Source organism: Punica granatum, chromosome 5, assembly GCF_007655135.1.
Source record: "Punica granatum isolate Tunisia-2019 chromosome 5, ASM765513v2, whole genome shotgun sequence".
In the NCBI taxonomy this organism is placed as follows: domain Eukaryota; kingdom Viridiplantae; phylum Streptophyta; class Magnoliopsida; order Myrtales; family Lythraceae; genus Punica; species Punica granatum.
In genome coordinates this window covers 1,617,844-1,645,334 of record NC_045131.1, presented here as the reverse complement: position 1 = coordinate 1,645,334, position 27,491 = coordinate 1,617,844, and the positions used below count along the sequence as shown (strand labels likewise).

Here is a 27,491-nt window from a genome sequence, read left to right as displayed (position 1 = left end):
ATATTATGGCCAAAAAAAAAAAAAAAAGATAGGTCACATTTATATCATGATTGACCCCCCACATTTATTTTTAAATTTCCAAACTATATACATAGGATGAAGTTTTTGAGTTTTTCTTTTCCTCGAAATATATATATATATATTTCTTTTCTGAACTGACTGTTTTTTTGAACTCGAGCATCAGGACCTGCAGAACCTCAAAAGAAGTAAAATTGCAAACCATATGACGCCCCTATATCTGATTGATGTGCGCACGGTATCAAATTCCCTTTCCGCGATACCAAAACCTGGTATCAATCATAAATGTTTGGTAGCAACTAGCAATGAGTGCAATGGATTCGGACATTAATTTTTCGGGGGTTGAGAGTAAGAGGCCACTCCTATATATGGGACATCAAAAGGGTAAGTGGGCTCGATCCCAATGTAAAATAAATAATATTGCTTGCCACACCATACTCAACTGAGGAGGAGAAATCAATCTTTCTTTTTGTGAAGCATCCGGAATCTGAATAATTCTTGTGCTATTATTGGAGATACAAAAAGCCAGCCTTTTCCTGAAAAAAATTGTATGTATGTATATATATATATATCTGTGTGCTCGTGCGTGTGTATGTTTACGAAAACACAAGCCACTTGGGATGTATAGTTTGAAGGAAGACCATTAAAAAAAGAAAGAAAGAAAATATCGAAACCAAGCAACTTGTATATATGTACACTGGGAAAAGCACTAGTATTTTTTTATTGCCTGCCATTAGCAACACAAAGCTCTTCATTATTCAATTTTCCTTCATGTAGTCAAATTTTCATGATCGTGGGAGGATGACTGGACCATCTCATGCTGTGTATATGTCCACCTCCACACGTACGCTTGGGAGGATACATATATATGGCAAAATGATACGTCTACCTATCCTAGACTCGAGAGTTTACAGCTTAGTCATGAACCTTTTTCTCTAAGCAAAATATCTCGAGGCGATGATGAAAATGGAGTTGGCAGGATGGATACAACGTGGGACTTGAAGAGACAAGATTGGGTGTCGATTCCTGATTGTTCTTGAGACATATAATTCTCGTCCCTGAAGGTGGAAGAACATCACCATTATATATATATATATATATATATATATATATATATATATGGATATGGATGAGAGTTAGATATCATTCCCCTTCTTATCTTTTTTTTTTTTAATTCTTATTTTGGGAATATAATTATTCTTTTTAAGGGAAAAAAGGAAGAAATTCTCGGGAGTTATTGCGTTAAATATAAAAATTACGTCCCTGGAATAAGAATTTTCCAACGTCCTCGTGAAGATGCAAAGTACTGAGAATTCACACCTTTGGTTCTCTGGAGCTTTGTTTTCAGCATATTCAATCTCCTCTTCCTGACATAAAAACATACATAAATAAATAAATAAACAAACAAACAAACAAACAGATAAATAAATCACATAAATGTAAGTGATTCCTCTTAGCAAATCAAAGGAATCCAATTATTTTAATAAATATTAATAGGAAAAATATAAAAGAAGCCCAGTGATCATAATATTCCAGGTTCTGCGCTAAGAAGAACCTGCACTATTAACTTGGATATACGCACTTCAAGGACATTAGGTTTGGATATATGTCACTGTCCATGCGATGCATCGGGCAGGAGAAGGGGTTGGTACCTTTTTCACATAATTAGTTTTCACAGACAATTGTGAAAATATCTACTGTTTATAGAATTTGTGATTAGAGTCCGAGACGGATGGGTCTGGCCTAGATGGCTCAAGCTTCATTAATTAAGGTCCAGCATGGATGAACCCAAGTCAGATTCATGGATGGCTCATACAGGACCAAGGTCATTGGCTCACCTAGCTGAATTGATCCGGCATAAGTGAAGGCAGCAACAAACCTCTCTTGGCTGAGGATCCGATACATCTCGACTTCCTGGCAGTCCAGTGCATGGTGTTGCACATGATGTGCTCCGGTTTTCTTTCGAAGTGAATCCTTGAAGAAGATCATTCTGATACGCCGAATCATGTAATATCGAAACATGAAATCCCTTGAACAAGGAAGGCGGGGTATCAGCTGCATTATTGGGCCTTTTTGGCCGCCCATATATTTTGCATAAAAGAGAAATGAGATGTATATTTACGGGAGGTGACTAAAGTGAAAGGGGAAGGGGTCCATTACGCATTCCCATATGGCAAAGGTGTTAAGGTAGTGCCACCATACACTACAATGCAACAAAACCATTTCAAGTGGTGGGGAAAACTCTATCATAAAAGAAAGAAAAGCCCTCATTCATGGTCTATTTGACCATTCAAACCCGACCAGACAAAAAAAAAATAAAATATATATATATATATATATATATTGAAAAAAAAAATAGTAAAGAGAGAAAATCAGAGGGGCAGATAAAATATGTTAACGTCGACCATCTTGAACTGCCCCTTCAATAATGGAATCCGAAAAGGCAACGGGACGTAATTTTTGGTTCTTCCGGCAAATATGTGCATGGTACTGAACCCATGATTTGATATATCCCCCCTTTCATCACCCATGCCCATAGAATCAACCCCCGTGGCGAATAAGTTAGTAGATGACCACCCCACGGGCATAAGTCCGGAACCAGTGTGATTGTCCAGGACCTGGAGTGGTAACTTTTCCACTTCCAGTGGTCACTGAAAAGCCAGCTCCTACTCCACCTCACTCATCTGACCGAATCCGCTAACATGATGAGACCATTGCCGTACTCCATGCGATCTTCAAAAAGTCCATGTATAGAATACCTACCTCCTTTCAATCGCATCGTGTGTGTACGATCCACACAAGGAAAATCAAGACTCTTTTAGGTAGTGATCAATTGTTGTCCACAGCGCAACGGCTAGCCCTTGCGATTTCAACAGCTCCACCTTTCTGAATCCTTCAAACCAAGATTACTCAATCTTGAGCTATAGTGGCACAAAACTGCACGGAGCCACAACTATGTAGGATCCTAATATGGAAAAAGTGAAAACCAAAAGGCCAAACTAATGTAACCAATCATCACGCAATGAGGCGCATTATCTACCGAACCAGGCTACCATGTAAGATGGCTGAGTCTTACGTGGCTGTTCTATTCCGCCCAAATTTGCACCAAAAACCAGACTTTCTGTTACTTCACAGACCGAGCAGGACACTCCAGCAGAAGTGGATGCTAATAGTACTAAAAATAACCAAAGTGCAGCTGTGACCAACCTTACCTCACACATGACACATTAACCACTTGACATACGCAACCCCCATTACGTACAGCAGCACAAACAAAAACCCATTCCGGTGAACAAACAAAACCTCAGCCACACTACACTACACAGAATTTAGTAATAAAATAGAAGAAAGGAGCCAATTAAACTTCTGCAACTGCTCTTAGGATGAGTCAAACAAGTTCTACAGAGGGGATTAAAAAGCCTGTGTCCAAGGATTGGCCAATGAGAGTACTTAATGCAATGCTAATAATTGAGTATGCTTTTCTTCTATCTACAACAACAACAACAACAATAATAGTGGAGCCCAAGGATTGTGCAAAAAAGGTGTAGCAAGAATCTTCAACTTTTTAGAGAGTATTCTTGTATTTATAGTGGACGATTACCAGAACAAAATGAGCACCCAAACTAATTGATCAGCTAGCTTATAATTCAGCTAATAGAGTAGTGACTAACTAGCACGGACAACTGGTCCATAGAGAAAAGATGGAGCAAGGGAAGGGATGCTTACAGAGGCTGAAGCCCTTCATCGCAGTCATCTTCTTGCAGTTCGGCCTCTCGGGGATGGATGTCATCTGTAAGGCTGCACTGAATGAGGGAATAAGCAATTACGTGCTCGTTGTGTACCGCCACGCCATAGCAACAATCGTGATGGCCCCTTTTGCGATCATCTTCGACAAGTCTCTTGCTATCTCCCTCTCCATCTAAATATTTATCTAATGTACTCGCACGCAAGAATCAAAGCATAACAGAGACATGCAAAGGACAGAAACTAAGACAACAGTTAACCTTTTATCTGTTGATGACAGGAAAACAAGGCCAAAGATGACTCTGTCGATCTTCATCAAACTACTGGTGCTTGGCTTACTTGAGTAATGATCCTTTCTATGAACAGAAAAAAAAAAATATTTCTACTTTCAATCCTCAAGCATGAATTTTAAGTTTTAACAAGTTTTAACCATAACTGTGTCTCTTCTTTCAATTACGTATATAGGCCAGTCATCGGCCAAAACCTGTATTACCTTGGCATGAAGCACACAACAGCAACATTTGCAGCGGCCATGTGCAATGTCCTCCCTGCCATCACCTTCATAATGGCTTGCATCCTAAGGTAACTCTTCTATTCAAATTTGCACAAATTTCTTTCAATAACCAGTAAAGTGCAAGAAAGGATAACAGCAAGAGCTCATCAAAGCAAAATGAATAACTGCAACACTGTTTCCTCAATTGTAGGCTGGAGAAGGTAAAGCTTAGAAGCATCCGGACCCAAGCTAAGGTGGTTGGGACATTAGCAACGGTTGCAGGAGCTATGATCATGACTTTGATGAAAGGACCGATAATTGAATTAATATGGACAAGAGGAAGAACAAAGTATCAACATGGAAGTGGAGGAACCAATCTCCATGACTCCATCAAGGGTTCTCTGATGATCACAGTGGGATGCTTCAGTTGGGCTTGCTTCATGATTCTGCAAGTATGTTGCTCCTCATGATTCAATAGTCTTTGCTTTTTAGCCCTGAAGAGCATTTCAATTTCTAAGAATGCTTTCACATAAATTTAGAAAAGGGCTTTTTCTTTTTCCCCCCCTTCCGCTTATTGTCCTTGTTTTACGGGAATTTAGAACAATAGAAACTACTTCTATCCTGTTAATTCACCGAAATGAAATGGGGAAAGAATACTGGAACATATAAAAATCAACCAATAACCCTCTCCGGAAAATGAACCCTAGAAAAAACAGAAGTCTTCCCTGGAAATGGAAATTTTCTTGCAATAACAGTTGATGTGTGCATCTAAGAAGAAAAGTTGTTTTTCCAGGCTGTAACACTCGAAACATATCCCGCCGAGCTCTCTCTCACAGCTTGGATTTGCTTACTGGGAACAATTGAAGGCTCTGTTCTAGCACTCATCATGGAAAGGGGAAAGCCTTCCGTCTGGGCTATAGGTTGGAACACCAAACTGCTGGCAGCCATATACAGTGTAAGACCCCGATCACTAAATTATAAACAGAGAAACAGCAAGCTGATCAGACAATAAAAATAGATTATTCGATTACATTCCTTGTAAAACCATAAAGCTTGCATTCACGCAGGGAGTTGTGTGCTCAGGATTGGCTTACTACATTCAAGGTGTGGTTATGAAAGAAAGAGGGGCGGTTTTTGTGACAGCTTTCAGTCCTCTAAACATGGTAATTGTTGCGATCATGGGGTCATTCATTTTGGCAGAGCAACTCTTCTTGGGAAGGTAGAAATCAGACCAGATCTTACAAAATGTAATAGTAATTACATTCCTATTATGCTAACTTGGCTTCACTTTTCCTTCAAAGGGTTCTCGGTGCAATTATCATAGTTGCAGGCCTCTATCTAGTTGTGTGGGGCAAGAGCAAAGATTATGGATCCTCATCGAAACCAATCGATGAGCAAATAACCCTACCCACACAGATGAAAAACAGTGGAGGCAAAGGGAAGAAGTCATTTGATCACGAGGTGGTCACGATACATGCCACTGACAAGGAAAAATCAACTGCAGATGGGAAAGTAGATGAGAAAACAGATTCTGTCCCAGCTTAAACGTCTAAACTTTGACTTCCATCATCCTTTAGTTCTGAGTAGACAATGGCATTTCCTGCTAATCCAACTCCCATGTACAATTTGTTATCGAGATTCACGTATCTAATGACCATTTTGTAAGCGGGATTTAAAACCAATGCATGATGAGAGATGAAGTTCCATGCAAAGATTTTATCACTCAGAAGTGACGGTGCAGAGCCACTTGTTGATCATACTTGCCAGTTTGTTGATCATCATTTGACCCAATCAAGATTTGTACTTAGATAGTACAACTTGGTACTCATTTGTTATATCTATCGCCGATAAGAAAAAGGAAAGTAAAATGAATTAATGATGGAAGGCATACAAGCTGTATAACCCAATGATGAGCTACCTAGATCTACCAAAGCAACAACTCCACTGTCATGAGATTTTGTCATGTTCCATTTATCTCGCCAAAATATTGGCACGAGCCACCAATCTTCATGGACACATCTAATTTGGAGGAGCTGAATCGTTGTCACCTCATTTAATTATAGTACTAACAGTCATATTGGTATTTGATTTCATATACGCTTGCTGTCAAGGACAGGGGCAAGTCATATCTATCGTCACCTGAAAGGGCACTAATCAGCATCAGAGAAAATGTCCAGCGTTTCACTTCTTTTCTACTTTATATACTTTTCTCATTGCTCACTAGACTAATTCTATTAAGATTTTCATTTTTAAAAAGACATCAGAGAGAATAACAATTGAAAGACAATAGAATATCAGACTCATAGCAAAATAATTTGCTCATGCCATTCATCGTGCTATATTAATTTCCCCTTGGAATAAAATACAGACTTCAGTGCGCTTGTACATCCGTGATCCAGTAATAAAGAAAGAGCAAGAGATCTCAAGTCCAAAATTGAGCTCTTAATTTGATCACCTCGTCCTAATACTAGAAAATGATATGCAAGCCCTTAAAAATATTAGCTCCGTCAGCATTACATGAGCACAGGGCACAGTCAAAGGGATTACTGCTATGCACAAAAATTAGATAAGGATTATCTCTACCTGAACATAGCAAAAGCAGTTATGATAATACTTTCCCATCATCTTTCCCATATATGCGTTGCAGCTCTCGAGTTGCAGCTAGGTATGATTCTGAAATGAAATAAAGAAAGATTTCCTAACTTGAGTAATGCAATCTAGTGGAATCATCTTTCTTTATTTAAGAGTACAAAAAACAATATCCCAGGATAAGCTAAACTGTTGGCCAAGAAGTTAAGTTGCAGCACCTTTCCAAAGTCGAAAGGACTTCTGATTGATTGGTGAACCCGTTATTGTTTGCATAACCTCAAACAGCATATGCTGAGGAGTGCTCCTGAGCTCTTGGACCGTCCCGTAGATGGTTTTCCCATTCTCAAAGTATATGTGGTTATTCGGGTGTTTAGTTTTGCAACCAGCGTGGCGTTCAAACTCATACGCATTTATTACCTACAACAAAACATCTCAACAGTTAAGGACGAAGACACCGCTTTGTGCTCCAAAAGTACCTCAATACAAGTTGTCGCTCACCTTAGTGTAATTACATGATGCACAGCCACATAAATATCCACAACCTCTTATAATGCCACGGAGCTCCTTCTAACACACAAAGAACTAGCATATATCACCATACAGTAATCAAAGGTAAAAATGAGCAGACAAACACTGAGATTACCTCCCGAGACCAAGCTATGTACTTCACATGAACTCCATCTAAAATGCCTGTTGATAGCAAGCTGCGGACGTTTGAGGGGAAGTTGTTTGAAGGAGATTTCTTATTGATATTATGCTCCTCTTTCTTCTTGGAGTTACTGCCGGCTCCAGATAAAATGACCTGGGCATCACCATTAGACCCAACCAAACCCATGTTTCCAATTGCATCTGGCATTTGTAAAGAAGCTTGGCCCATCAACATCTCATAATTATAAACGAGCCTGCTCGAGGAGTTGGTGTCGTCATCACCACCACCAAAGGATATAATGGTACTTTGTCCTTTACCAAAAGAGTGACTCATTATATTTTCGCTCTTCTCATAACTGTTACCAACAGAAACTGAACTGCTATTCCCTTCCTTGTTATACATATGATTCATCGACATTGTACAACCATCTGATTGGTAACCTTGACCTATGGACATGATATTGTTGCATTCCTTGCCTATCACATGACCAATAGACACACTATTTTCATCCTCTCGGTATGTTTGTCCTATAGATGCACTCTCATCTTCAACTCCATGAGGTTTTCCCATTGATATGCCACTGTTATCTCCCCCATTTGTATTGCCCAATGATATAATGCTGTCATCCCCAGCTCCTAAGCCCGAAGGGAGAGCCAATGATATGGGATTTTCATCATTCCTTACAAATGCATGAGGCATAAACAAGTGATTGCTCTCCATTTTGTTGTAGCCATGTCCCATGGATACAGGAATGACGTGCTCGGGGCCCTTAACCTGGCTGACTTTAACTTTTCTAGCGCCACCATAATTCAGACCTGATGCAGGATCTTCTGACACATGCGACATTGATAAACCAAATGAGGAATCACTGAGAAGAAGATCCTCATGAATCTTCCTCCCCATGGCCATATTCATTTTCCCAGCACCAATTGACGGAATGCCTCTCTCATCATAGTTAACCATTCTTGCAGACTCAGCATCAAATAACTGTTCACCAAGATGACCAGAGGCAGTTTGAAAGCCAGAAGCAGCGCCCCATTGGGATGGATTACTATTTAACAATTCTAAAAATGAGTTGTTGCTCGTAAGTTCTAGTGCCTGCTTCTTGCTGGGGAGAAGATCTGACTCAGAACCATCCATGAACCACTGATGAGAGCGCTTTGCTTCCACTCTGGAAGTACTATCATAAGCCATCTCGCCATCATTTGAATCGCCACCCCCTTTGGGCATCCAAAATCCCTGGCTCTGGAAAGAGTGATCAAGAAAATTACTTGCAGTTAACATTCCAGTACATGATACACCAAGAACGGCCATAACAAGGACATGCAAATATGGCATTGATATTTCAAGATATACGTAAACAAAAACACTGTAGTGGCAGCTGGCAAGTGGGCAATAGTAAATTGGTAATTAGCAATTCATTATGCAGAACAAGTGAACCCAAAGCTATATAATAAGCTTCCAATTGAAAATTTGGCCGTGAACTGACAGGGGTGCACAAAGTGGTCAAAGTTCAAAATTATTCAGACGTCAAGTTTTCATACATACAGTACGAATAGATGTTTCAACTTCTCAAATGTCATAAATGGCTAGAGATCCATCATTCCACTCCAGTCAAAAAATTTCATTCAATTGAGGGAGTACAAATCAGTAGATCCCCGTAGATAAATCCAGATAAAAAAGGAGAATAAATAAGAATCCATAGGCTGACAACTTGAACAATAATGCATGCGATGCTTCAAGGCTGAACAATGACAGCACGGGAGCATCGAGTCGCAAGATAAACTGCCATAGAAAACTTCCAAGAGGATTTTTTAAAAAAGAATATTATTTATCCTCATAATCGTTCAAGCAAAAATTACGAAGAGAACATATACCATTTCCTTTAGTTGAGTGAGATGCCGTAGTAAGGTAGTTGTTGTGCTTCGAATCAGATCGACCAATCCAATTACAGGGCAATGTAAGCCTTCAAGAGACCGCTATCAATATCATGTTCCGGGGGTTGAAGCTAAAAATCTAACCGTCATGTGTCCACGGTGAAACAAGAAGCCGATCACAAGCTTGCCTGCCAAACGAATCATACATAAGAATTAGAAACTTAATGAAAACACCACATTGGGAGAAACCGAAGAGAAATTTCGAGTTCAGCATCGGGAGACTATGCATGCAACATAACGATCAGAAAGCTTTCCCATCAGCTTCTTCGTTTTGACTAAGTGTGCCCAACGCAACAACAGAGCTGAGCTGATGAAGACATTTTCTTCCCCCATGAGAAGAGGAGAGAAACTGCCGAGCTCTCTCACTCCATTTTCATCAGCAACCAAACGGTGGACTGCCTTGCTCTCTAGCTAGGAAGATGGAATGACGCCGTAGAATCTTCCGTACACTTGTGCTGTACGGGAAGCACTAGAAGACACAGACGGCATCTGAGGTGACATTGCTGTGTACCTGCGACCGCGTGAGCTGGTGGCTCGAACTGGAGCAGCGATCGCGGCAGGGGAGGCGAGGACGGAGGGCGGGGCCAACTGCTGGGAGGAGCGCCGGCGACAGTAGGGACGGGGATCGCGGGCGGAGGAGATCTAAGGAAGAAGCGGAGGATGAGTTTGGGACTTTGAAGGCCTTTCTTTTTTTTTCTTTTCTTTTTTTCCTCTCTTTTCTGGCTGATGAGATGGGACATGGGAGGGGGGAAGGTGATGGGACATGGTGCCCTGCACGATCGTCGTCCGTGGAGCCGTGATCTGGGCCGTCCACGTGGACAGGAGGATCAGATGGGACCGGGGTTCAGTAGATCGGCGGGCCGCGATGTGGGCCTTTCTGGGTTAAACCGCACGGGATTCATGAAATACGTGGGCCCGAGGGTGGGCCCTGGATTTAATTGAACCTCCTGAGAAATGTGATGTACTGAATAGGGAGGAATGCTTGTCGTCGTCCTTTTGGACCTGTCTTCAATTAGTGCCTTCCTATCAAAAATTTTGGGTTTGTAACTTAAAAAAAAATTAAATAAACTTTTTACATTTTAATAATTATAATACAAATTATTTAACTTAAAAATACATAAACTTCTTATTTGATAACAATTATAGTACAGTATCAAATTTTCAGTTAATTTTGACGGAATAGAGGCCATAGAGGACGCCGACGATCCCAATCAATGGAAGGAGTCGACATCCCCAATCAGGGGGTGGTGGCCGGAATCGAGACCCTCACCCTTCTGGAATCGAGAGAACCCTCATATTAGAAATTATCTTGATTTCGATGGGTGGAGTCACAACCTCGCCCATCATTCCTGATTTTGGTAGTTGGCACTCTCCCTCGTTTGGAGTTGTCGGTACCTCTTTGTGGCCTCGATATCGTCCAAATTAACGAAAAAATTGAAGTCATGCTAGAATTGTTATCAAATCGAAAATTTGTGCATTTCTAAATTAAGGAAATATTAACTTGTTTGGTTACAAAGTTAAAACTCTATTTTAATTCACCAAAAACTTTCTAAAATTTTAAAATGACCCAAACTTTTTAATATTTTTCAAAATGTGTTATATCCCTTATCTCATCATTGTTCATTGTCTTCCTTCACGCCCATCTCTCTTCTCTACCTGATTTCCCTTCAAATCTCCTCTTGCCCATCAAGAAATTTCAGAACTTTCAATTCGACCCAGAAAGATCTATTCTTAATTCCGTGCAATTAATCATGGATTGGAGCTCTCACGCTATTCCCTTCGCGGAGTTCCCGGAGGACCTCCAGCTCTACATACTCTCCTTCCTCTCCCTCCAAGAGATCGTTGCCTTTGCCTACGTGCCCTCCGTGTGTAGCGGGTTCTGGCGCCTCACTGCCAACCCGAGCCGTTCTCCACCGCCTCACTGCTGCCTCTCGTGTTCTTCGACTGGGAACCCTCATTTACGAGCTGACTCAAGGGTCACTCCCTCCTCTATGGTGTCGTTAAGTCGTTGTTCCTGTGGTTGTCGCTCTCCCCAAGCGACAAGGTCGTGAATTTCCTCGACCTAGATGGAAAAAGTAGCAGCTTTTCGTTCAAGGGAGTAGCAAGGGTTGGTCTGAAACCCTAAAATCGAGAGAGAGAGTATGAGGAGAGAGGGGGATGGGGCATTTTTTAAAAAATAAAAAAATTATGGGTCATTTTTTAATTTTTAAAAATTTAAAATCAAACGAAATCATAACTCAATTCCATTACCAAAAGCATCAGAAAGTTCTTGTTAGAGTTGTCAATTTTTTTTTTTTTACAAGCATTGACAAATAGCAATAATTGCCATCATCTGTTGCTTTACTGCCCAAAATAAATAAAGTCGATCTCGTTATCACGTTATGTCTATATATGAATGTGTATTTTAATACATCTGGGTAGAAAGTTGGTCGTGATTTCATATGGGTAGAAGATCGATCGAGGTCTCACCCACTTTACCCTTTTTGGTTAGATAGGAACTGTCATGTCCATAGAGGACGTCCTCTAGTTAGTAACCTCACCCACTTCATCATGACTCTTGGAAAGATACTATCGAGGCCTTATAGATGATTGAATGGATACTATCCGACATGATGGAAGAGAAGAAAATTCATTTATCATGAAAAATCCAATGTTCACTGAGAATTGTGCCTTAATTGAGCAAATATTGGCACAAATTTGGTCAGAGATCATAAACATTTGGTCATCAATTGATGAGCTCTTCTCTTCGCTTGAAATGATCACGCTTGCATTCACTTAGTTGACATCTTCCACACGAGTTCTGAGAGGTGTAACTGTCTCCTGACGTAACCGCCGAGTCTTCGTCGCCGTCTTGTTGGATCTCTGATCATTCTCGGACTCTTAGAAATGTCAGCAATCACTTAGTTGACATCTGCGAAAGGTGTTCTGAGAGGTGAAACTGCCTCCTGGTGCAACTGCTGAGTCTTCGTCCCAACGTCGTCGGATCTTAGTTTCTTCTCGATCATGTTCTCTCCATCCAAGCTCTCACAGAATGACATCCTCATATCCTCGATTGTTGCTAAGTTAGGCACTTGTATGGATCGTTTCTTAGGAATTGAGCCCGTGTCCTCGTCAACCTGCCAGAAACCGCATCAGAAGGCGTGTTGTCAGCATCATATAATTTACACAGCTCGTTACCATAATAAAACTGTTGAAAAACAACAAGACAAAACGGAAGGGCTGGAATAGGTCCATCAGACTGACTATATTCACCTGATAATCTTTCGTGAAGCACTGTTCTGCTTTGCTTCGAACATCTGATATGCTCTCCCTGTGCTTCTCCGGCACTAACTTGAGCTGATCAATACACTGGGATGTCATGGAATCCATTTTCTCCTTACATTCACGATCTCTCATTAGCGAATCTGCGGTAATACAAAAGGCATGAGACCATTCCATTCTCAAGGAGATATGTAAAGCTGGATGAAATGGAAGCATTACGGAAAAATGATCAAGTTTAAAAGGGCAACTCTATTTCCTGATGATGATTCATCTCATCTTATTGTATGCAGCGTAAGATGATAATCACAGGAAGATTATAACTAACCATTAATGGCGACGAGCATGTCATTGACTCTAGCACTAAATTCTCTGTCTGTCAAGGAAGACATTGACATAAATTCTCCGCATATGCCCTCATTTGTGTTTATCTTTTCTCTGTCAGCACAGAGAGTATGAGCCACCATAATCGATGAACTGCAGAAATTGAAGAAAAGAACATCGAGGGGAACTCACTTCACCACACATTCTATCTGCTGAAGACTGCTCTCACCAAGACGATCAATTCCAGATTCTGCATTTTCCCATTGTTGCTTGGAATAGTCCACCTCCTTCAAACTGCATAACATGATATTAATGTTTCTAACATCTTTGGAATACACAAATATTGTTCTTCAAGAATAACAATCTTTTGGGAAAATTCACTACTTACCAGTTTTGTAAGCAAGAGCCCATCACAGCCCGGGATTCAGCAGCAGAGAAAGTGTTCTGATAGAAACACTTTTCCACTTTGGCCATGTAGTCCGTCAACTCGTTCCGAGTGTCATCAGACAATTTCTGCATGCGACACATCTCTCCATGCAGTCTTTTACTCTCGTGCTTGTTTGATTCGTTCATGCTTTTAGTAGCCTCCGAGACCTGTTCATCAAAACAAAAGTGAAATTAGCTTAAAATACATAGCCAGCCGATTATTATAGGGCACAAGGGTAGAGCACAGTTTGTCTGACCATTTTAGTTCTCTTAGATGTCAAAGTTGCTAAAATTGCTGCCACTTGCTGCAAGGCTAGTTTTTCCTCCTGCGCAGCCTCTTCCTGCAGAGTATAGATCCCATAAAGCTCCTTCAGTCTAAGCAGCTGATATTATAAGTTAAGTGTACAATGTCCCAGAAGGTTAGCTTACCTTGAATGTTTTCTTGAACTTGGTTAATTGATCAGCTTTCTCAATTTGAGTTTCGTGAAGAACTTTCATGACTTCAGAAGCATGGCTGTAGAGATCATTGACAAAGTCTACGGTAGCCTCAGCCATAACTCGTGCAGATGCTAAACCTCTATGTAATCCCTTTAACATTTCATAAGAACGAAGGAGAACATGGTAAATTCTAAGTGACCAAACTGATTAGAATATGAGAAGATAAGTATTGAGCATGAAATATGCAGAATCTAAAACATATATAAAAATCTACCTCCTCTTGTTGTCGAGCAGAGAAATCCAGCAGTTCTTTCTGCTGATGAAGAGAGCTCTGTATGTTTCCAATGACCTCCTTTGCCTCCAATGCCAAAGTATGGATAAACTAAAGAAAATATTGCAAGCTAGTTTAAAAATCTAGTACCAGTCTCTGTAAATTTTAATGGGTAAAGAATGGAGCTCAAACTTCATACTTTCTCAATAGCAGTCTTCTGCGCTATCTTGGTAGAATTTATTTGAACTAGGTCAGACGAAGCCTTCACTTGGAGCGAATTAGCGAAATCGTTTAAGGAAGCTATTCCTGAATTATGTGTCTCCATCATCTTTCCAATCTTTGACTGCAGAACCTCTGTGGCCTGAAAATATAGGTGAAAGTACAGTCGTTACTCGGAAAGATGCACAAAAAAGAGCAAAAAAGGAGGACCAAGAGTATTAGAGTTCCTCACATCATGTTTACTTGCAAGAAACGAGCAGAAGTGTTCTTCCATACACCTTATCTGTTGCTGTTGATGAGAAACCGACCTGAGTATGATTCTGTGCAGATTTTTTAAGCTCTGGTCGAGTTGAGAACCAAACGTTAGAACCGTGTTATGATTTTCTGCTTCCATCTTGTTTTTCTCATCTGCATATTGGATGGAATAGTAAATAGGAATTCGAGAAGGTAATCCCACTGATGCAGTTAACCCATGCAATATTTTCTTTTTCTCTAATGAAATGGTGCCAAACTTGCTGTGCTGTAGCCCAAGTTCAGACAAGTCCAGAGGAAAATTGAGAAACATAAGTTAGTCATAGATCATTTAACTGCAAACCACTTACGAGAAAAAATGAACACCCCAATTACCTAATTTCATAAACAATGAGCTAATATCCTCTGATGCACACTGAAGTTCTGATCGCAAGTCCTTTGCACAACCAATCAGAGAGTTCTCTGTTTATGCAGTAAAGAATATGATTATTCATGAGAAGAAAATAAATAAGAAGGGGATGACAAAATTACATTCATATTATGTTCCTTGCAGTAGTATACCCGACTGACACAATTTAGAGATGACAAACTCCTTTTCCTTCAACAAAGAGATGGCCAGTCGGTGTTTTTCTTGAAGATCAAGCAATGCTTTGTTGCTCTTTTCGAGATCAACCTGAAAACATGGATGTTGTAAATAAAGCACATGCCGAAAATCATAATATAAATATTCATTGTTCAGCACTAAATATGGATTCCAACATCAGCATGCAAACCTTGCAATTCTTAAGTAGACTGTCCACATCTAACTTCTGTTCTTGTTCATTGAGATAGAGCTCACGATAACTTTCAATTTGCTGCAAGGAGCAAAAGAGAATTAGCTAGATTTAATTGTCAGATGATGGGAGAGATGAAACAAAGTGCTACCAGATACCCTACCTTCTCGCATACCGTTAGATTGCTCTCCAACTCCTCTATCCTTTCATTCCTTAACTGCAGTTAACAGGTAGATGAATGCATTTAAAAAATTTGAAAATCAACTTAATCAATATAGAAAAACTATAAAGAAACCAAGATGTTTGGCTGTTAGAGGAAGAAAAGGACAAACTAGGTACCTTCTTTTCAGCCTCTTCTTGAGCAAATCTTTCGTGTGGAATGTAAACGCCGTTCTTTTCCCTTGCAGCTCGAATATCTGGATCAGGGATAGTTTATTAGTTTCAAATGCAGTCATATGTCAAATTGTAGGATACGCAAAGAGCATCCCCAAACCTTCTCTCATCCGCTCAATCTCAGCATACAGATCCTTGAGTAACACGGCCTTCGACATTTTCTGGTTGGCCTGCAAAGAAGCTGATGTGAGCACTGACAAGAAAGGCACAAAACTACAAAGGGGAACAAATCACTCAAAGTCATACCTCAGGCTTATTTTTGATGTTTTTAGCACGATAGGCATAATCTAGCGTGCTTAATGTTTCGTCCAAACAATGAGCAGAAGGAGAAATAGTAGCGATGATGCATGTTTTTGTTTTCCCTCCAAGAGAATCTCTTAGTAACCTTGTCAGCTTACTGTCCCTGTATGATTAGCAGGCAAAAGGAGAAAGTATATTAACTTTGATATTGAAGATCTCATTAATTTGATCTCTACTATAATGAAAGAAACCTGTAAGGTATGTGGGGAGAATGCTCCACTAGAGCATTTATGACCCGCCCCAAGGTAAGTAAGCTCTTGTTTATTTCCCCAGCTTCTTTTGCTCGGGCCTGAAAAAATTAAATCTCATCAGGAAACCGTTAGTGAACTGCACAAAGAAAGTTTCCAAGTTTCACTGCGAAAGTATGGTGATTATGAGACTAGTCTTAACAACATAAAGTCTCCATTTTTACATCAAAGGAATGTCCATTATATTGGTGACCAACGTTCTCATTGGATCGCGTATTTTGTTTCACTCATGTTGGCAAGTAAATTACTGTTCATTTCACTAGTTATTTTTTAAAGAACCTAAAGTAGTTCTATTCTTACCTCCCGTGCACCTGAACGAGAAATATTTTCTGACCCTGCTAAATCAACAAGATTAAGCTTGCCGCATTTTATTAAATCTTCATCTCCAACAGCAGCTTCTTTGATGTACACCGTGATGGAAAAGACGGAATGAGAGCGGCTGCACCAAAGAATCATATGCATTTGATTGCAGAAGAGCAAAACCAGTGGTCCCTCTGTATGCTGGAAGTTTAAATTCATCTGTTGGAACACAAAAAAATCTCACCTGCTACGTTTGTTCAATAATGTATCTGCTGTTCTCCTCTTAGCTGCCCCTCGTTCCAAGAGAGAATAGATTTCATTCGCACTGTACACAGCTACTTCTTCAAGGCCCCGAACAACCACACAGCCCTTCCCGTCCTCCATGAGGGATATGGGCTTCTTTTGTCTGTCTTCAGCATATCTTGGGGAATCTTCGGAGGCGAGCAAATCGGCCACTTCTTCATTGTAGAGCTCCAGAAATGTCACTTTCATGCTGTAATCCGCATTTTGTGCTTCCAAAGTGTCGAAAAATTGGCGAACTGCTCTTGGGATGACACCAGCCTCAGCAGGCAGTTCACCTGCCTGTGAGTCACACATACGAAATTTTCGACTAAGGACAGTGGAAAAATAACCATAGTAACTCTCCGAAAGCAATTAAGTTTAGGTCTAAATGAAAAAGATACCTTGTTTCTCATCCCACCCTCCATTGTATATGTTTTACCAGTGCCTGTCTGCCCGTAGGCAAAAATCGTGCAGTTGAAACCGTCCAGGACTTCATTGACAATCGGAGCAATCGCTTGGTCATAGATTGATCTTTGTTGCGCTTTAGGCCCGAAAACCTGGAAATGACACGAGTAAAACCTCAATTAGCGTGTCAGTACTGAGACACTTGAAGGATACACAATCAAAATGGAAGCAGAAGGATGCCTTGTCGAAGGTGAAAACTCTATCAACTTGCTTGTTGGTGAAGCTCTGCAAGACAGTGACTTCTCTTCTGTTCTCATTGCATGAGATCGCCTTTGGCACATTCATCTTTTGCTCGTCTTCATTTAATGGCCTGAAGTTGTAAATTTCATGAAATTTAAGTTCTTGAATTGGAAAACTACGAACAAATATAATTGAGGACATTGCCGTTGCAAGAACAAAGCTAGGAACAGAAGAACAACTGTAATGTCGCCTAGCACAACTCGACTAACATACAAATGCTGAAAATTTATGAGATAAAACGAAACAAAACAGAATAATAGACAAACCTGCATCTAAGCAGAACCTGCACATTAACCTCCTTATCTCGGTCCTGCCTGCCCGCATTCCATTCGGGCTGCCTCAAATCCATCCGCCGCCTTTCAGGCCGTGGAGTGAGGAATGGAGACGGAGACGGGGTCACACCAAGACCGACTTTTCTGAACTGATCAGGAGTCAGTGACATTGTTCTCTGCAAAACCTGAAACCTGCATAAACCCAACAAAGGGGGAAAAGTTCAGAGATCAATGACAGAAATCCACGCCATTTTCATCCCATATCGTCACACGTGAAGCTTTAAATACCCGATTGCCCGATTGGACTGTTTAAGGTGTCCTCACGGAAGCACAGATAAATTCCGCAATCTAACCTCAGTATCGAGAGAGAGAGAGAGAGAGAGAGAGAGAGAGAGAGAGAGGAGATGTGTATAATTGTTCGATTTCTGCTGTCTTTGATGCGGATACCAATCTGAGGGGGTGATCTCGTGCGGTCTATCTGCTCTTTGGTGGGAAGAGGCAGAGAATCAGGGCGACTGCGAGTGTATGTATGTATTCAAATGTATTCAAATGGTGAATGAGTCAGTGTGGGTTTGATTTCCCTTCCAACGGCTAGTCGAATGAGAGTTCTTACGTACGAGCGACACGTGGAGCCGTGTTCGTGGCATGTTCTGTCCAAACTGGGACCCACCTCGTAGAAAGATTTCAAATGAAGAGCGCTTCGCTTTTCTTGCTGTTCTTTTTTTCTTTTATTTATTATCTTAAATACATTAATTTCTTTTTCATTAGGGAAAAAAAGTCATCCGATACAAAATTTTCAAACCACACCAGGATCTTATGTCTACTTTTTGAGGGGAAAAAGTACACATTTAAAAGAAAAGGACAAAAAAGCATATATTTCTACATAACTTTTACATTTGAAATCTAATACGTTCATTTTGATGATGATACTACGATAACATGAATTTTTATTTTTCAAAATTAAGATGAATTTATCGAGCGACATGTCCATCCTTACAAGATAAAGGCCGTTAACAATTCAAGCAGTCCACTCATCAATTATCAACTAACCAATAACACTAAATTACCTATCGAGGATAATACTCAATGTGGATCATTTGAAAAGAATGATGAACCTGCAGCTCATGATTTAGAATATGATAGGCTCTAGAGAGTAGAGACGATGTTGATGGCCAGAATTCGCTTAACAAGTGAGACATCGGATTGCATAGGAGCCTGTAGTTGGAACAGCCGAAACGCAACACTCTCATGAAAGTTGGTACGATAGCCTTTCTTTTTCATTTCACAGCCAGGAGAATGTTTCAGTGTGAAAAACGCATAATCTCTTCATGCTTTCCACAGCATACATCTCGATTATTCCAGTGAAGCAAAAGATGAACACAGCAACAACTTTGCAACGATCGCAATTAAAGGGGAACAGATCCATAGAATACCACTTCAGCAGGGCCTGTCATGTAAATGTGATTATCTTCCTCTCGCCATTCGATCTCTAGTGGTCCTCCAGGCAAATCAACCGTGCAATTCTGTACCGCAACAGATGTCATTCAGTTCACAACATGCAATACATAGCAGAGGAGGACCCGCTAAAATAGAATAAACGACTTCATACGTGTTTCTATTGTGTAAACCTAGTCTGAGAAGGGGAGGGTGAATTTTCTTGCACTCAGTCCGTTTTTAGGTTCACAAGCAATCGCTTATAAACAAGCAGAAGGCAAGAACAGAAATATGACTACTAAAGATGCGGGATTTAGATAATATTGATATTTTGCAAAATGTTGGGAAGAGGGTCACAGAGGGAACTACCACAGCACTTTACCACTATTTCTCTTCGTTTATGCAGTATAGTGATTAACTTACTCTTCCAGCATGGCCCTCAAGAACTGCAGCAACCACCACTGCACATGCACCAGTGCCACAGGCGAGCGTTGCTCCTACAAGTAGAGAACGATTTCTCAGAAAAAAGAATGTTCTACGGTAAGGCCTATGCCGATGATCAATCTAATGACCCTTGATTGCTCCTTACTATGGATTCTAGCTGATACAATCTAACATGTCATTTTTATAGGGAAAAACATACTGTGAGATGCTGTTTTCAAAGCATTTACCTGCCCCACGTTCCCAAACACGCATTTTCAGGTGCGAACTGGAGAAAACTTGCACAAACTCTGTAATTGAAAAGATAGTTATCAGTAATTCCTACTCACGAGTTCAGACATGACCAAAAAAAGACACAGTCATCACCGGGAATGAACTATAAGAACATCCGGAAAGAACAGCAGGAGGAACATTTTCCAACTCCTTGTTATTGCATGGACAAAGAAAACAACAAAGACGTGGCAGAACAGCTCATCAAAAACCAGATGTGCTATTGTATCGGGTGATTCCTCATCAAAGACCTTGGAGGCTGATAGTAAATCAATCACAAACCTGTGTTAGTTCTTGCAGGAAACATCTCGTGATGCTCAAACTTGGGACCAATTTCAGCCAAGTTCAACTCATCAACCTGCAAACTCTGTCCAGTGAAAAAGTAGCAAGAAGGTCAGCAACTTGGAAATAGCAATACAATTCATTTTTGGAAGATAAAACGGTCACAGGAAAAAGGATATACTGATCTCCAAAAGGTAAAAGATTACAGGAAATGTCACACTTGGAATCATCCATTTCTGATGTAATACCTGGTTTTCTTTGTTACCAAAAGTGACACAATGAGGATTCCCCATGCTAACACATGTCACATCCCAGGTTACCCCATCCACTACCAATCCTGATTTCACAACTGACTGGCCCTTGTTTGGCGATAGTCTTGTAGGCACGTCAGATGCCTTAAGTATAGGCTCGCCCATATCAACTGTAACCTGGAGTTGAATAAGTCACATAAGTACCAAATCATATACCATCAGCTACAAAAAATAGAACCACATAATTCTAATCATGCTCCAATCTCAGGGCATTAAAAAGAATTTCATAAGCACTTCGGAACACTCAGAATATAGAACTCATAGTCTCACAGAAATCGCAATGTATAAAGTGATTTCTTTTTTCGCTACAAGTATGAGGTGATTTCAAGAATGCACCTTCCCATCATCTTGAATCTCTGGGACAATTAAACCAGCACCAGTGTGAACTGTAAAGCTGCAAACTCCAAAAGTAGAAAAAAAGAAGTTAAAAACCTGAAATAACAGCCCCGAGAAACAGCATAAGCTCCTGTCAAATTGAGGGTGCAGATAGTTGCTCTAGAGCAAGAATCCATTATTAATGTTGAGCTGCATTGCTTCAATTTTCTTTTCATTCAACTATATTCTCGAGAGCAAAATCATGTCTCTGGCGGCAACAAATAAAGAGCTTGATTGCAAACAGACATGAAGAATATAAATCCACAGCATATTAAATTATATTTCTGAGAAATGAAGTTTCCTTACCGTTGTCTGCCCTGTAGATTTTCAAGCTCAGCAATAAATCTTGCAAAGCATCGAACTCCGTTGCCACACATCTAGACAAATTCAAGAAAAATCAAGGTGAACGCACTTCCAACTACAGCACGTGCTATAATTTATGCCATTCATAAGTCAAAATCCAACTGATATAGCTTCCAAGAGAAGCTCGATTAGCGCATAAACATCTAACTGCCACGCATATACTACGGCAGTAACCAGGAAAATATGGAATACCTCAGGCTCGCTACCGTCAGAATTGAAAATCCGCATGGTGTAATCAGTGCCATTGGTTCCAGGCATGGCGAATATGACTCCATCAGCACCTATCCCGAAGTTACGATCGCAAAGCTTCACTGCTTGCTCTGGAGTAATCCTAGGCTCTGAAGAATCCCTATTATCCACCTACATCATTGCAAAAAACTAATCTTGGACACGAGAAGCTTAACAAAAAATAGAGCCCATTGATTAAGACCAAACTTGACATTGAATTAGTAAGAAGTTCCCCTCATTTCCATATCAACAAGCTGAAAGAAAGTGCAGCTTCTTAACATTTCTCGTTTTATTGCAGAAAAGTTTCTTTCTTGAGTTCACTTCAGCTGAATCCTTGCTCCCCAAGATTGTAGAGGAGAGAGATTTTGTACCAAGATGAAGTCGTTGCCGAGGCCATGGTACTTAACAAAGTGAAGGACTCCGCTTTCCCGGCGATCGAGGAAGGAGGAAGCGCCTAGGCTCTTCTCCGGAGCCTGTAGGGTCATCGAGATGCGGAACCTAGGGTTTCTTGGAGCAATGCTCGCGCGAATAGAGACGCTAGTGTTAGACGAAGAATGAGAGAGGAAAGAGGACCGGAGCGCGGGAACCGAGCTGAGACGAGCAGCGCGGGAAGGGGAAGTCAGGGGCAAAGAGACAGTGGCAGCTATGGCCATGGCTTCCTCCGCTTAAGCTTCCACTCGGCTCTCTTCGGCGGCGGCGGCTGCTTCCAATGATCCCCTAGCTTGTTAGGTAGCAGTGAAGAGGAAATGGAAAACATATATATTACTGAAGGAGGTTGCATTGAGATCGATGATGGCAAAAATGTGAATCATGTGTCAGCTATTAAAAAAAAAAACAATTACGTAGAGGAGAGGAGAAATGGTGAAGCTCAAATTCCGAGCATCAGAGGCTGATAAGTTCAGTACCGTGAAGTGAAGAAGAGAAGAGAGGACGCCGAGAATATGGAGAGGAAATCGTTCGCGGATTAAATTGGAGAACTATGAGGCCGGTGACTGGTGAGGTGCCGCCGTCCCGGTTTGTGGTGGCTGAGGGGGTTGGCGGGGTGGGCAATTTTTCCCGAGCACCCGCCAAGCCTGCGCCGGCGAGGGTTCTGTTTTTCTACTTCGTCGTGTCCTTTTCTTTTCATTTTTAATATTTTCTTCTCATATTTCCAATTCAAGTAAAAGAAAAAGGGATATCAGAAAGGAAAAAACAAATGTGAAACATGTGTTAACCATCAAAGAAGAAAATGGAAGTTGGTAGGACTCGAGCTAAGTGTAATTAAAATTGAAGTCGAGTCGGCTTTCGTTTCAATCTTTGATATCCAGAATCAACATGAAAAATCGCATTTAAAATGAAATCGAAAAAATTTAAGAGAGGTTGAGGATCAAATCTATCGAATTGATGTTTATTAAGGAAATGGAATTTGGAATATATACACACACAATAGAATTGTACCCTGAAGACAAACCGCTCCAAGCATAGGTCCGAGCAACCCTTCTCGCCCTTACTGTAGCTGCTAAGAGAAGAATGATGAAGATTTGGCTACGCAGCGACGCTTTGTTACTTATAGATGTCATTTTGCACCCACATAATATTCCGTGGGAGATGAGGAACATAATAGTTGATATTATCTCTACTCTCAAACTTTTCTCGGAATGGTTATACTCATGGACCCTTATGACAGAAAATACCCTTGCTCGTGACTTGGGCCACTTCGGCTCAATTTCAAATTTTCTTTCACAATATACTTTTGAAGGGTATTCGATCTTATATCCATTGAACAATATAGTCGCTACTTTGCATTAATGAAATATCTTATTTAGCAAAAAAAAAAAAAAAAGGATTGTACCCTGTTCGTGCACGGGCAGTGTTGTTTATATACAATAATCTGCTCGTATATTTTGGCCACGGGTCACTTCTTCATCGTCATTTCATTGATATAAAAGTTGATCAAACAATGGGTTAAAAGCCCAAACCATTTTATCCAGAAAAAAGGCCCAAACGTTTTATGTGGACTGCCCCATTTGACTATAAATGTTATTTGCATACTCCTTCATTATGCTTGCTGTCGATTGTAGTTATGAACTATATCCCATTCGTTCATGTTTACTAAATTTTGGAAAATAACAAAAGATAAAAAGAATTATTACAAATGTTGAAAAATATATGGATATGTGAGAATATATATATATATATATATGTAAAATAAATAGAAAATTTATTATTAAAAAATTATTAAAAAAATATATGAGTGAGATATTATTATTAAAATAAAATAAAAAACATAAAATAATAATGATTATAATATTGAATTTGTGAAAAAATAGAATTGAGTTGGATAGATTAAAATTTTAATGCTAAAACCAAACCATCCCATAATTTCCATGACCTCCTCCTCCTCCTCTTTTTCTTCTTCTTATACAGTCAATTTGACTTGGGTTTTAATAGAAGTTCTGAGATGGATATATAGACGCAGTCAATGCCGTAAAGCTCGGCAAGCATGATTATGCTCTATTCTGCAGAAGTACATTAGTGCTTGCATGATCAGGAACAATAATTAATTATCAACTCCAGGAACCCGAACAAATCATGTCTTTTGATTACATGATGATCATTGACTCGAGTGCACTTGCATTTTCTACTAGAAGGTCGATGAATGTCGAATGATCCTCTTCGCCCGTGAAGCCCACAAACTCTACCTTCTTCAAGCTTTTGAGGGCCTTAACACCGGACGTCACAGCCGTACAGTCCATCCAAAGGTGAGGCTCGTGCCAGTACTGATGAAAATAGGGCGGCTCAACCGAACTCCTACTCAGATCAATCTGCACGAGCATTATCCACTTCTGTTTAGGAGTGGGACCGAATGAGAAATGGTGGTAGAAATTTTCATGGATAACACTTACTTCGATATGCAAATTTTCCAAGACAGGGCTCATGTTTAAGAAGCAACTAAGAGAATCTTTCTTCGGGCAGTCGAATGTGGCATCGACCCACTGCAGTTCTTTTAACTTCCCAAAACAGAACTCTAGCCTTCCGAATATCACTCCTGCCGAGCAGAGCCACTGCAGAAGAAGGATATCAAAGTGGTGAATTTTGGAAGCAAAACTCGAGGAAATTCGTTATTATATGTGATGGATTCTACGAAGCAGCATGAAAGTGTCGGGGGTCGGGCCCGTGGCTTAGCAAATAGGTGTTTATATCACCTGGGAGTGTGCTTTCTAAAATAAAGTGTGAAATTAGTCGATTATCGATTGAATTTGTACGTCTAGTAGTTGAATGTCGAATACTAATGATCAAGGGGTTCTCGAGTTCAATTACCCGAAGAAGCCAACCGCTGATGGTTAGAACTTCAACCTCTTTGACGGATTCTAATAGAGACAACACTTCCTCACAGTCGAACTCACCGTTAGGACACAACCCATCTGTCAGATCAAGCCTCACCTCCACCAAGCTCTGGCCAATCTTCATCTCGATCCTAGGGAGGCGACCTGAGTAGGAGAATGCTCTCAGGTTCGGAGTCGAAAGCTTAACCTCTTCAATGTCGGAGCAGCCCTTGATCTTCAAGCTCCTGAGATGCTTACAGCTGTCCTTGACCTCTAGGAATTGCAGCCCGCGACAATCTACAACCTCTAAGCTCTCCAAACGCTCGAGGTTCGAGAAGAGTGCCGAGAGTAAGTCCTTCGATTCGAACATAACCGACCTCAGGTGAAGAATCCTGAGAGAACGGAACTCGTCGAGGCTTCTCCAATCCGGGCCCAATTCCAATACCAGATTGTACTCCTTCCTGGCAAGTGTTGTGTCTTCCTTATTGAACTGGAAAAACTGTAAATAAAGCTCTTTATCTGCTCCTCCCTTTACCATGACCAGCTCCTGATCATTCCCAGGGCAGCTGAAGCACAGTTTCCGGATTTCAGAACAGTTGCAAGACGAGATAAACCTGTCCACGATCGCTTGGGCAGTGGCCTTTTCGATCAAGTGGCCATCCTCAGTTTCGAAGTTCACGGGGACAGGTGCCCAGAGATCCTTCCAAGATGAGCTGAGAGTCGACGTTCGGAGAGCTTCCCTGAGAGGGAGAAACCACGTGATCCGGCGAAGGATCTCGGTTGGCAAGGAGCTGATCAGATCAGGCTTCTGATTTTGTTTCATTTTTTCGGTATCGAGATAATTTTGTCTTGGTTTTGGATTACAATATATTAGACAGGGAAGACATCCGATAGAACTGGATCGAGACATCGAACATTAGAACATTAATATAAGGAGTTGGGTTGAGGGGTCAATTCATATCTTTTTCCCTGGAATTTTTTGTTGCAGCCCAAACTTAATTTTTTTATCTTAGATATCCTCACGTTGACGTGTTAGTTTCACATCTATCCCGACGCTAATTTTTCGTCCAAAATTGACGGAATTACACACGTGACATGTTAATTTCACATCTATTCCGACATTTATTATAAAAATAACATGCCACGTGTGCAATTCCATCAATTTTGGACGGGAAATTAGAGTCGGAATAGATGTAAAATCAATACGTCAACATTGAAATATCTCAAGTAAAAAATTAAGTTTGAACTAGAATTAAAAATACATTTAAACGTTAAGTTATATAGTGCAATTATTCTAAAGTTGAATTCATTCATCGTCTCTTTTGGCCTTTCTAGAAGTTAATTGCCCCGGGGAAACATAGGGGCATGCTAAAACTCATATGAAGTTTAGACAGCTGGTAAGAGCATGACCTTCTTTTTTAAAAAAAGAAAAAAATATCTGTATCTATTCGAACCAAATAGAACCCCTTGGTTGAGGATGATTTTTTTTCTCTCTCTTTTTACTTCCTCGGGTGATGTCCGAGTAGAATATCACGAGTTGAAACTTCACTGAGTACGTAAAGTTCGTCATTATGTGAATGTATTATGAGATGGTTGTGATCGGTTCATAATATTTGATCCAGTGAGTTTTAGACTTAATTTATTAGTGTATTGGTGGGGCTGCGGTGACCAAGTTGAGCTAAAATCTCAACGAGCTATGGCGAAATGAATATTTTGTGGCAGTTAGGTTTTTTTAGTTGGGACAATCACAGCGAACTAATAATCCGACCTAACATTTTATTCAAAAAAAAAAAGTGATGATCGAGTCAATTTTCGCGCTTCCATTTAGCCCACTCCAGGGGAATCAAAGGTAAATCGTTCCTGCTCTAATATGAAAATTTACAGGTAAATCCGACGCGATCTGATCGTTAGTTGGGAGCATAGATGCTGCACGAGAATCACCAAACCAAACCACTTGATTTTTCTCTTTTCTCCTTTTTTTTTTTTTCAACAAACCCCTTGGGTAGAGTATGAAAGTTTGGTCATAGTGCTAAATAAATCAACAAATCAAGTAGAAGAGGGAGTGGTTTGTCTGTGAAAATGTTTTCTCGAACGTTTTTAAGTAGTAGGATTGACGGCGATTGAGAGGAAGCCATATCCTAAAAACAATTTAAAGACCATTTGAAAGGATATATATTCATTATTTCGATTGTCTTGTACGATATCGTTCTCTTAGAAAATAATGCAAACATCAAACCATCTATATACATGTAGTAAATTTAGTTCTCATTAAATATTTTAGTGCATAATTAATCAATTTTAATTTTATTGCTAAGAAAATGTTTCAAATAAAAGATCTTATAACTTTTTTTACCATGATAATAACTAAAAAGTATTTTAGATAAATTTCATAAATAAGCTTTTGCTCTTATATTATAATTGCAGCAATTAAGTATATGTATATATATAACATCGATATTCGATAATATACTGATGAAGAAGTATCGTGTACTATATTTTAATATTTTGATTTTTATGTTTTAAAAAATAAAAAACCTATTTTCATATTTTTATATACAACGTGAAAATCAATAAAGATACAATTTTACAAA

General features: G+C 40.1%; 5 protein-coding genes and 1 long non-coding RNA gene across 14 annotated transcripts; 1 reads left to right on the top strand and 5 right to left on the bottom strand.

Annotated features, from left to right (window-relative positions):
* Positions 1–709: 709 nt before the first annotated feature.
* Positions 710–4,391, bottom strand: LOC116207726. 3 transcript variants are annotated; one of them, XR_004156966.1, is made up of 6 exons: positions 4,256–4,391; positions 3,745–4,118; positions 2,782–2,911; positions 1,857–2,047; positions 1,339–1,385; positions 710–1,076 (listed from the first exon to the last, which is right to left on the bottom strand). It is a non-coding gene; the product is annotated as an uncharacterized LOC116207726 (long non-coding RNA). The 3 variants fall into 3 exon arrangements; XR_004156968.1 differs by having other exon boundaries at positions 2,782–2,904; XR_004156967.1 differs by lacking the exon at positions 2,782–2,911.
* On the top strand, positions 3,646–5,967 carry LOC116207725 (WAT1-related protein At2g37460). The gene is made up of 7 exons (XM_031540803.1): positions 3,646–3,913; positions 4,043–4,105; positions 4,228–4,344; positions 4,467–4,707; positions 5,049–5,210; positions 5,323–5,474; positions 5,557–5,967. The coding sequence occupies exons 1-7, from the start codon at positions 3,720–3,722 to the stop codon at positions 5,798–5,800; spliced, it is 1,173 nt and encodes a 390-aa protein (XP_031396663.1). The 5' UTR covers positions 3,646–3,719; the 3' UTR covers positions 5,801–5,967.
* LOC116207724 lies at positions 5,957–10,158 on the bottom strand. Of its 3 annotated transcripts, XM_031540801.1 has the most exons (7): positions 9,942–10,158; positions 9,371–9,558; positions 7,488–8,738; positions 7,343–7,411; positions 7,063–7,261; positions 6,839–6,928; positions 5,957–6,394 (listed from the first exon to the last, which is right to left on the bottom strand). In XM_031540801.1, exons 2-6 carry the CDS (start codon positions 9,371–9,373, stop codon positions 6,858–6,860), a joined length of 1,593 nt encoding a protein of 530 aa, XP_031396661.1. In that variant the 5' UTR covers positions 9,374–9,558; positions 9,942–10,158; the 3' UTR covers positions 5,957–6,394; positions 6,839–6,857. The 3 variants fall into 3 exon arrangements, with proteins under 3 accessions (XP_031396661.1, XP_031396660.1, XP_031396662.1); XM_031540800.1 differs by lacking the exon at positions 5,957–6,394 and having other exon boundaries at positions 6,559–6,928; XM_031540802.1 differs by lacking the exon at positions 5,957–6,394 and having other exon boundaries at positions 6,559–6,928; positions 7,343–7,408.
* Positions 10,159–12,040: 1,882 nt separating this feature from the next.
* On the bottom strand, positions 12,041–18,430 carry LOC116209719 (kinesin-like protein KIN-5B). Of its 2 annotated transcripts, none has more exons than XM_031543453.1 (24): positions 18,180–18,430; positions 17,886–18,083; positions 17,560–17,689; positions 17,316–17,471; positions 16,877–17,214; positions 16,633–16,771; positions 16,276–16,373; positions 16,031–16,187; positions 15,885–15,954; positions 15,731–15,807; positions 15,555–15,608; positions 15,392–15,472; positions 15,180–15,291; positions 14,994–15,080; positions 14,599–14,774; positions 14,347–14,508; positions 14,151–14,258; positions 13,868–14,026; positions 13,696–13,779; positions 13,401–13,606; positions 13,205–13,306; positions 13,017–13,126; positions 12,683–12,834; positions 12,041–12,546 (listed from the first exon to the last, which is right to left on the bottom strand). In XM_031543453.1, exons 2-24 carry the CDS (start codon positions 18,059–18,061, stop codon positions 12,331–12,333), a joined length of 3,150 nt encoding a protein of 1,049 aa, XP_031399313.1. In that variant the 5' UTR covers positions 18,062–18,083; positions 18,180–18,430; the 3' UTR covers positions 12,041–12,330. The 2 variants fall into 2 exon arrangements, with proteins under 2 accessions (XP_031399313.1, XP_031399314.1); XM_031543454.1 differs by having other exon boundaries at positions 18,245–18,430.
* A 705-nt stretch (positions 18,431–19,135) lies between these two features.
* Positions 19,136–22,702, bottom strand: LOC116209305 (diaminopimelate epimerase, chloroplastic). 3 transcript variants are annotated; one of them, XM_031542905.1, is made up of 10 exons: positions 22,501–22,702; positions 21,967–22,316; positions 21,560–21,727; positions 21,311–21,381; positions 20,966–21,023; positions 20,567–20,746; positions 20,319–20,403; positions 19,997–20,056; positions 19,749–19,822; positions 19,136–19,414 (listed from the first exon to the last, which is right to left on the bottom strand). In XM_031542905.1, exons 2-10 carry the CDS (start codon positions 22,246–22,248, stop codon positions 19,298–19,300), a joined length of 1,095 nt encoding a protein of 364 aa, XP_031398765.1. In that variant the 5' UTR covers positions 22,249–22,316; positions 22,501–22,702; the 3' UTR covers positions 19,136–19,297. The 3 variants fall into 3 exon arrangements, with proteins under 3 accessions (XP_031398765.1, XP_031398766.1, XP_031398764.1); XM_031542906.1 differs by having other exon boundaries at positions 21,967–22,295; XM_031542904.1 differs by having other exon boundaries at positions 21,967–22,312; positions 22,501–22,701.
* Positions 22,703–24,044: 1,342 nt separating this feature from the next.
* Positions 24,045–25,810, bottom strand: LOC116206810 (F-box protein At2g39490-like). 2 transcript variants are annotated; one of them, XM_031539616.1, is made up of 3 exons: positions 25,019–25,810; positions 24,481–24,639; positions 24,045–24,399 (listed from the first exon to the last, which is right to left on the bottom strand). In XM_031539616.1, the coding sequence occupies exons 1-3, from the start codon at positions 25,808–25,810 to the stop codon at positions 24,178–24,180; spliced, it is 1,173 nt and encodes a 390-aa protein (XP_031395476.1). In that variant the 3' UTR covers positions 24,045–24,177. The 2 variants fall into 2 exon arrangements, with proteins under 2 accessions (XP_031395476.1, XP_031395475.1); XM_031539615.1 differs by having other exon boundaries at positions 24,896–25,808.
* Positions 25,811–27,491: the final 1,681 nt, after the last annotated feature.

What these genes read in the sequence shown, in the direction of transcription:
- LOC116209305 (XM_031542905.1), bottom strand. Translation starts at nt 22,248, where the DNA reads ATGGCCATAGCTGCCACTGTCTCTTTGCCCCTGACTTCCCCTTCCCGC. An exon ending in CTGACGGTAGCGAGCCTGAG is followed by an intron (nt 21,382 to 21,559) that starts GTATTCCATATT and finishes GAATTTGTCTAG; the next exon opens with ATGTGTGGCAACGGAGTTCG. An exon ending in AGATTCAAGATGATGGGAAG is followed by an intron (nt 20,747 to 20,965) that starts GTGCATTCTTGA and finishes ATTCAACTCCAG; the next exon opens with GTTACAGTTGATATGGGCGA.
- LOC116206810 (XM_031539615.1), bottom strand. Translation starts at nt 25,723, where the DNA reads ATGAAACAAAATCAGAAGCCTGATCTGATCAGCTCCTTGCCAACCGAG. An exon ending in TCAGCGGTTGGCTTCTTCGG is followed by an intron (nt 24,640 to 24,895) that starts GTAATTGAACTC and finishes CTTCTTCTGCAG; the next exon opens with TGGCTCTGCTCGGCAGGAGT. An exon ending in TGGAAAATTTGCATATCGAA is followed by an intron (nt 24,400 to 24,480) that starts GTAAGTGTTATC and finishes ATGCTCGTGCAG; the next exon opens with ATTGATCTGAGTAGGAGTTC.
- LOC116207725 (XM_031540803.1), top strand. Translation starts at nt 3,720, where the DNA reads ATGGAGCAAGGGAAGGGATGCTTACAGAGGCTGAAGCCCTTCATCGCA. An exon ending in ATAATGGCTTGCATCCTAAG is followed by an intron (nt 4,345 to 4,466) that starts GTAACTCTTCTA and finishes CCTCAATTGTAG; the next exon opens with GCTGGAGAAGGTAAAGCTTA. An exon ending in CTTGCTTCATGATTCTGCAA is followed by an intron (nt 4,708 to 5,048) that starts GTATGTTGCTCC and finishes TTGTTTTTCCAG; the next exon opens with GCTGTAACACTCGAAACATA.
- LOC116207724 (XM_031540801.1), bottom strand. An exon ending in ACATAGCTTGGTCTCGGGAG is followed by an intron (nt 7,412 to 7,487) that starts GTAATCTCAGTG and finishes TTTGTGTGTTAG; the next exon opens with AAGGAGCTCCGTGGCATTAT. An exon ending in GTCCTTTCGACTTTGGAAAG is followed by an intron (nt 6,929 to 7,062) that starts GTGCTGCAACTT and finishes ATTTCATTTCAG; the next exon opens with AATCATACCTAGCTGCAACT.
- LOC116209719 (XM_031543453.1), bottom strand. Translation starts at nt 18,061, where the DNA reads ATGTCACTGACTCCTGATCAGTTCAGAAAAGTCGGTCTTGGTGTGACC. An exon ending in CTCTAAATTGTGTCAGTCGG is followed by an intron (nt 15,081 to 15,179) that starts GTATACTACTGC and finishes CTGCATAAACAG; the next exon opens with AGAACTCTCTGATTGGTTGT. An exon ending in CTGCTCGACAACAAGAGGAG is followed by an intron (nt 14,027 to 14,150) that starts GTAGATTTTTAT and finishes GAAATGTTAAAG; the next exon opens with GGATTACATAGAGGTTTAGC.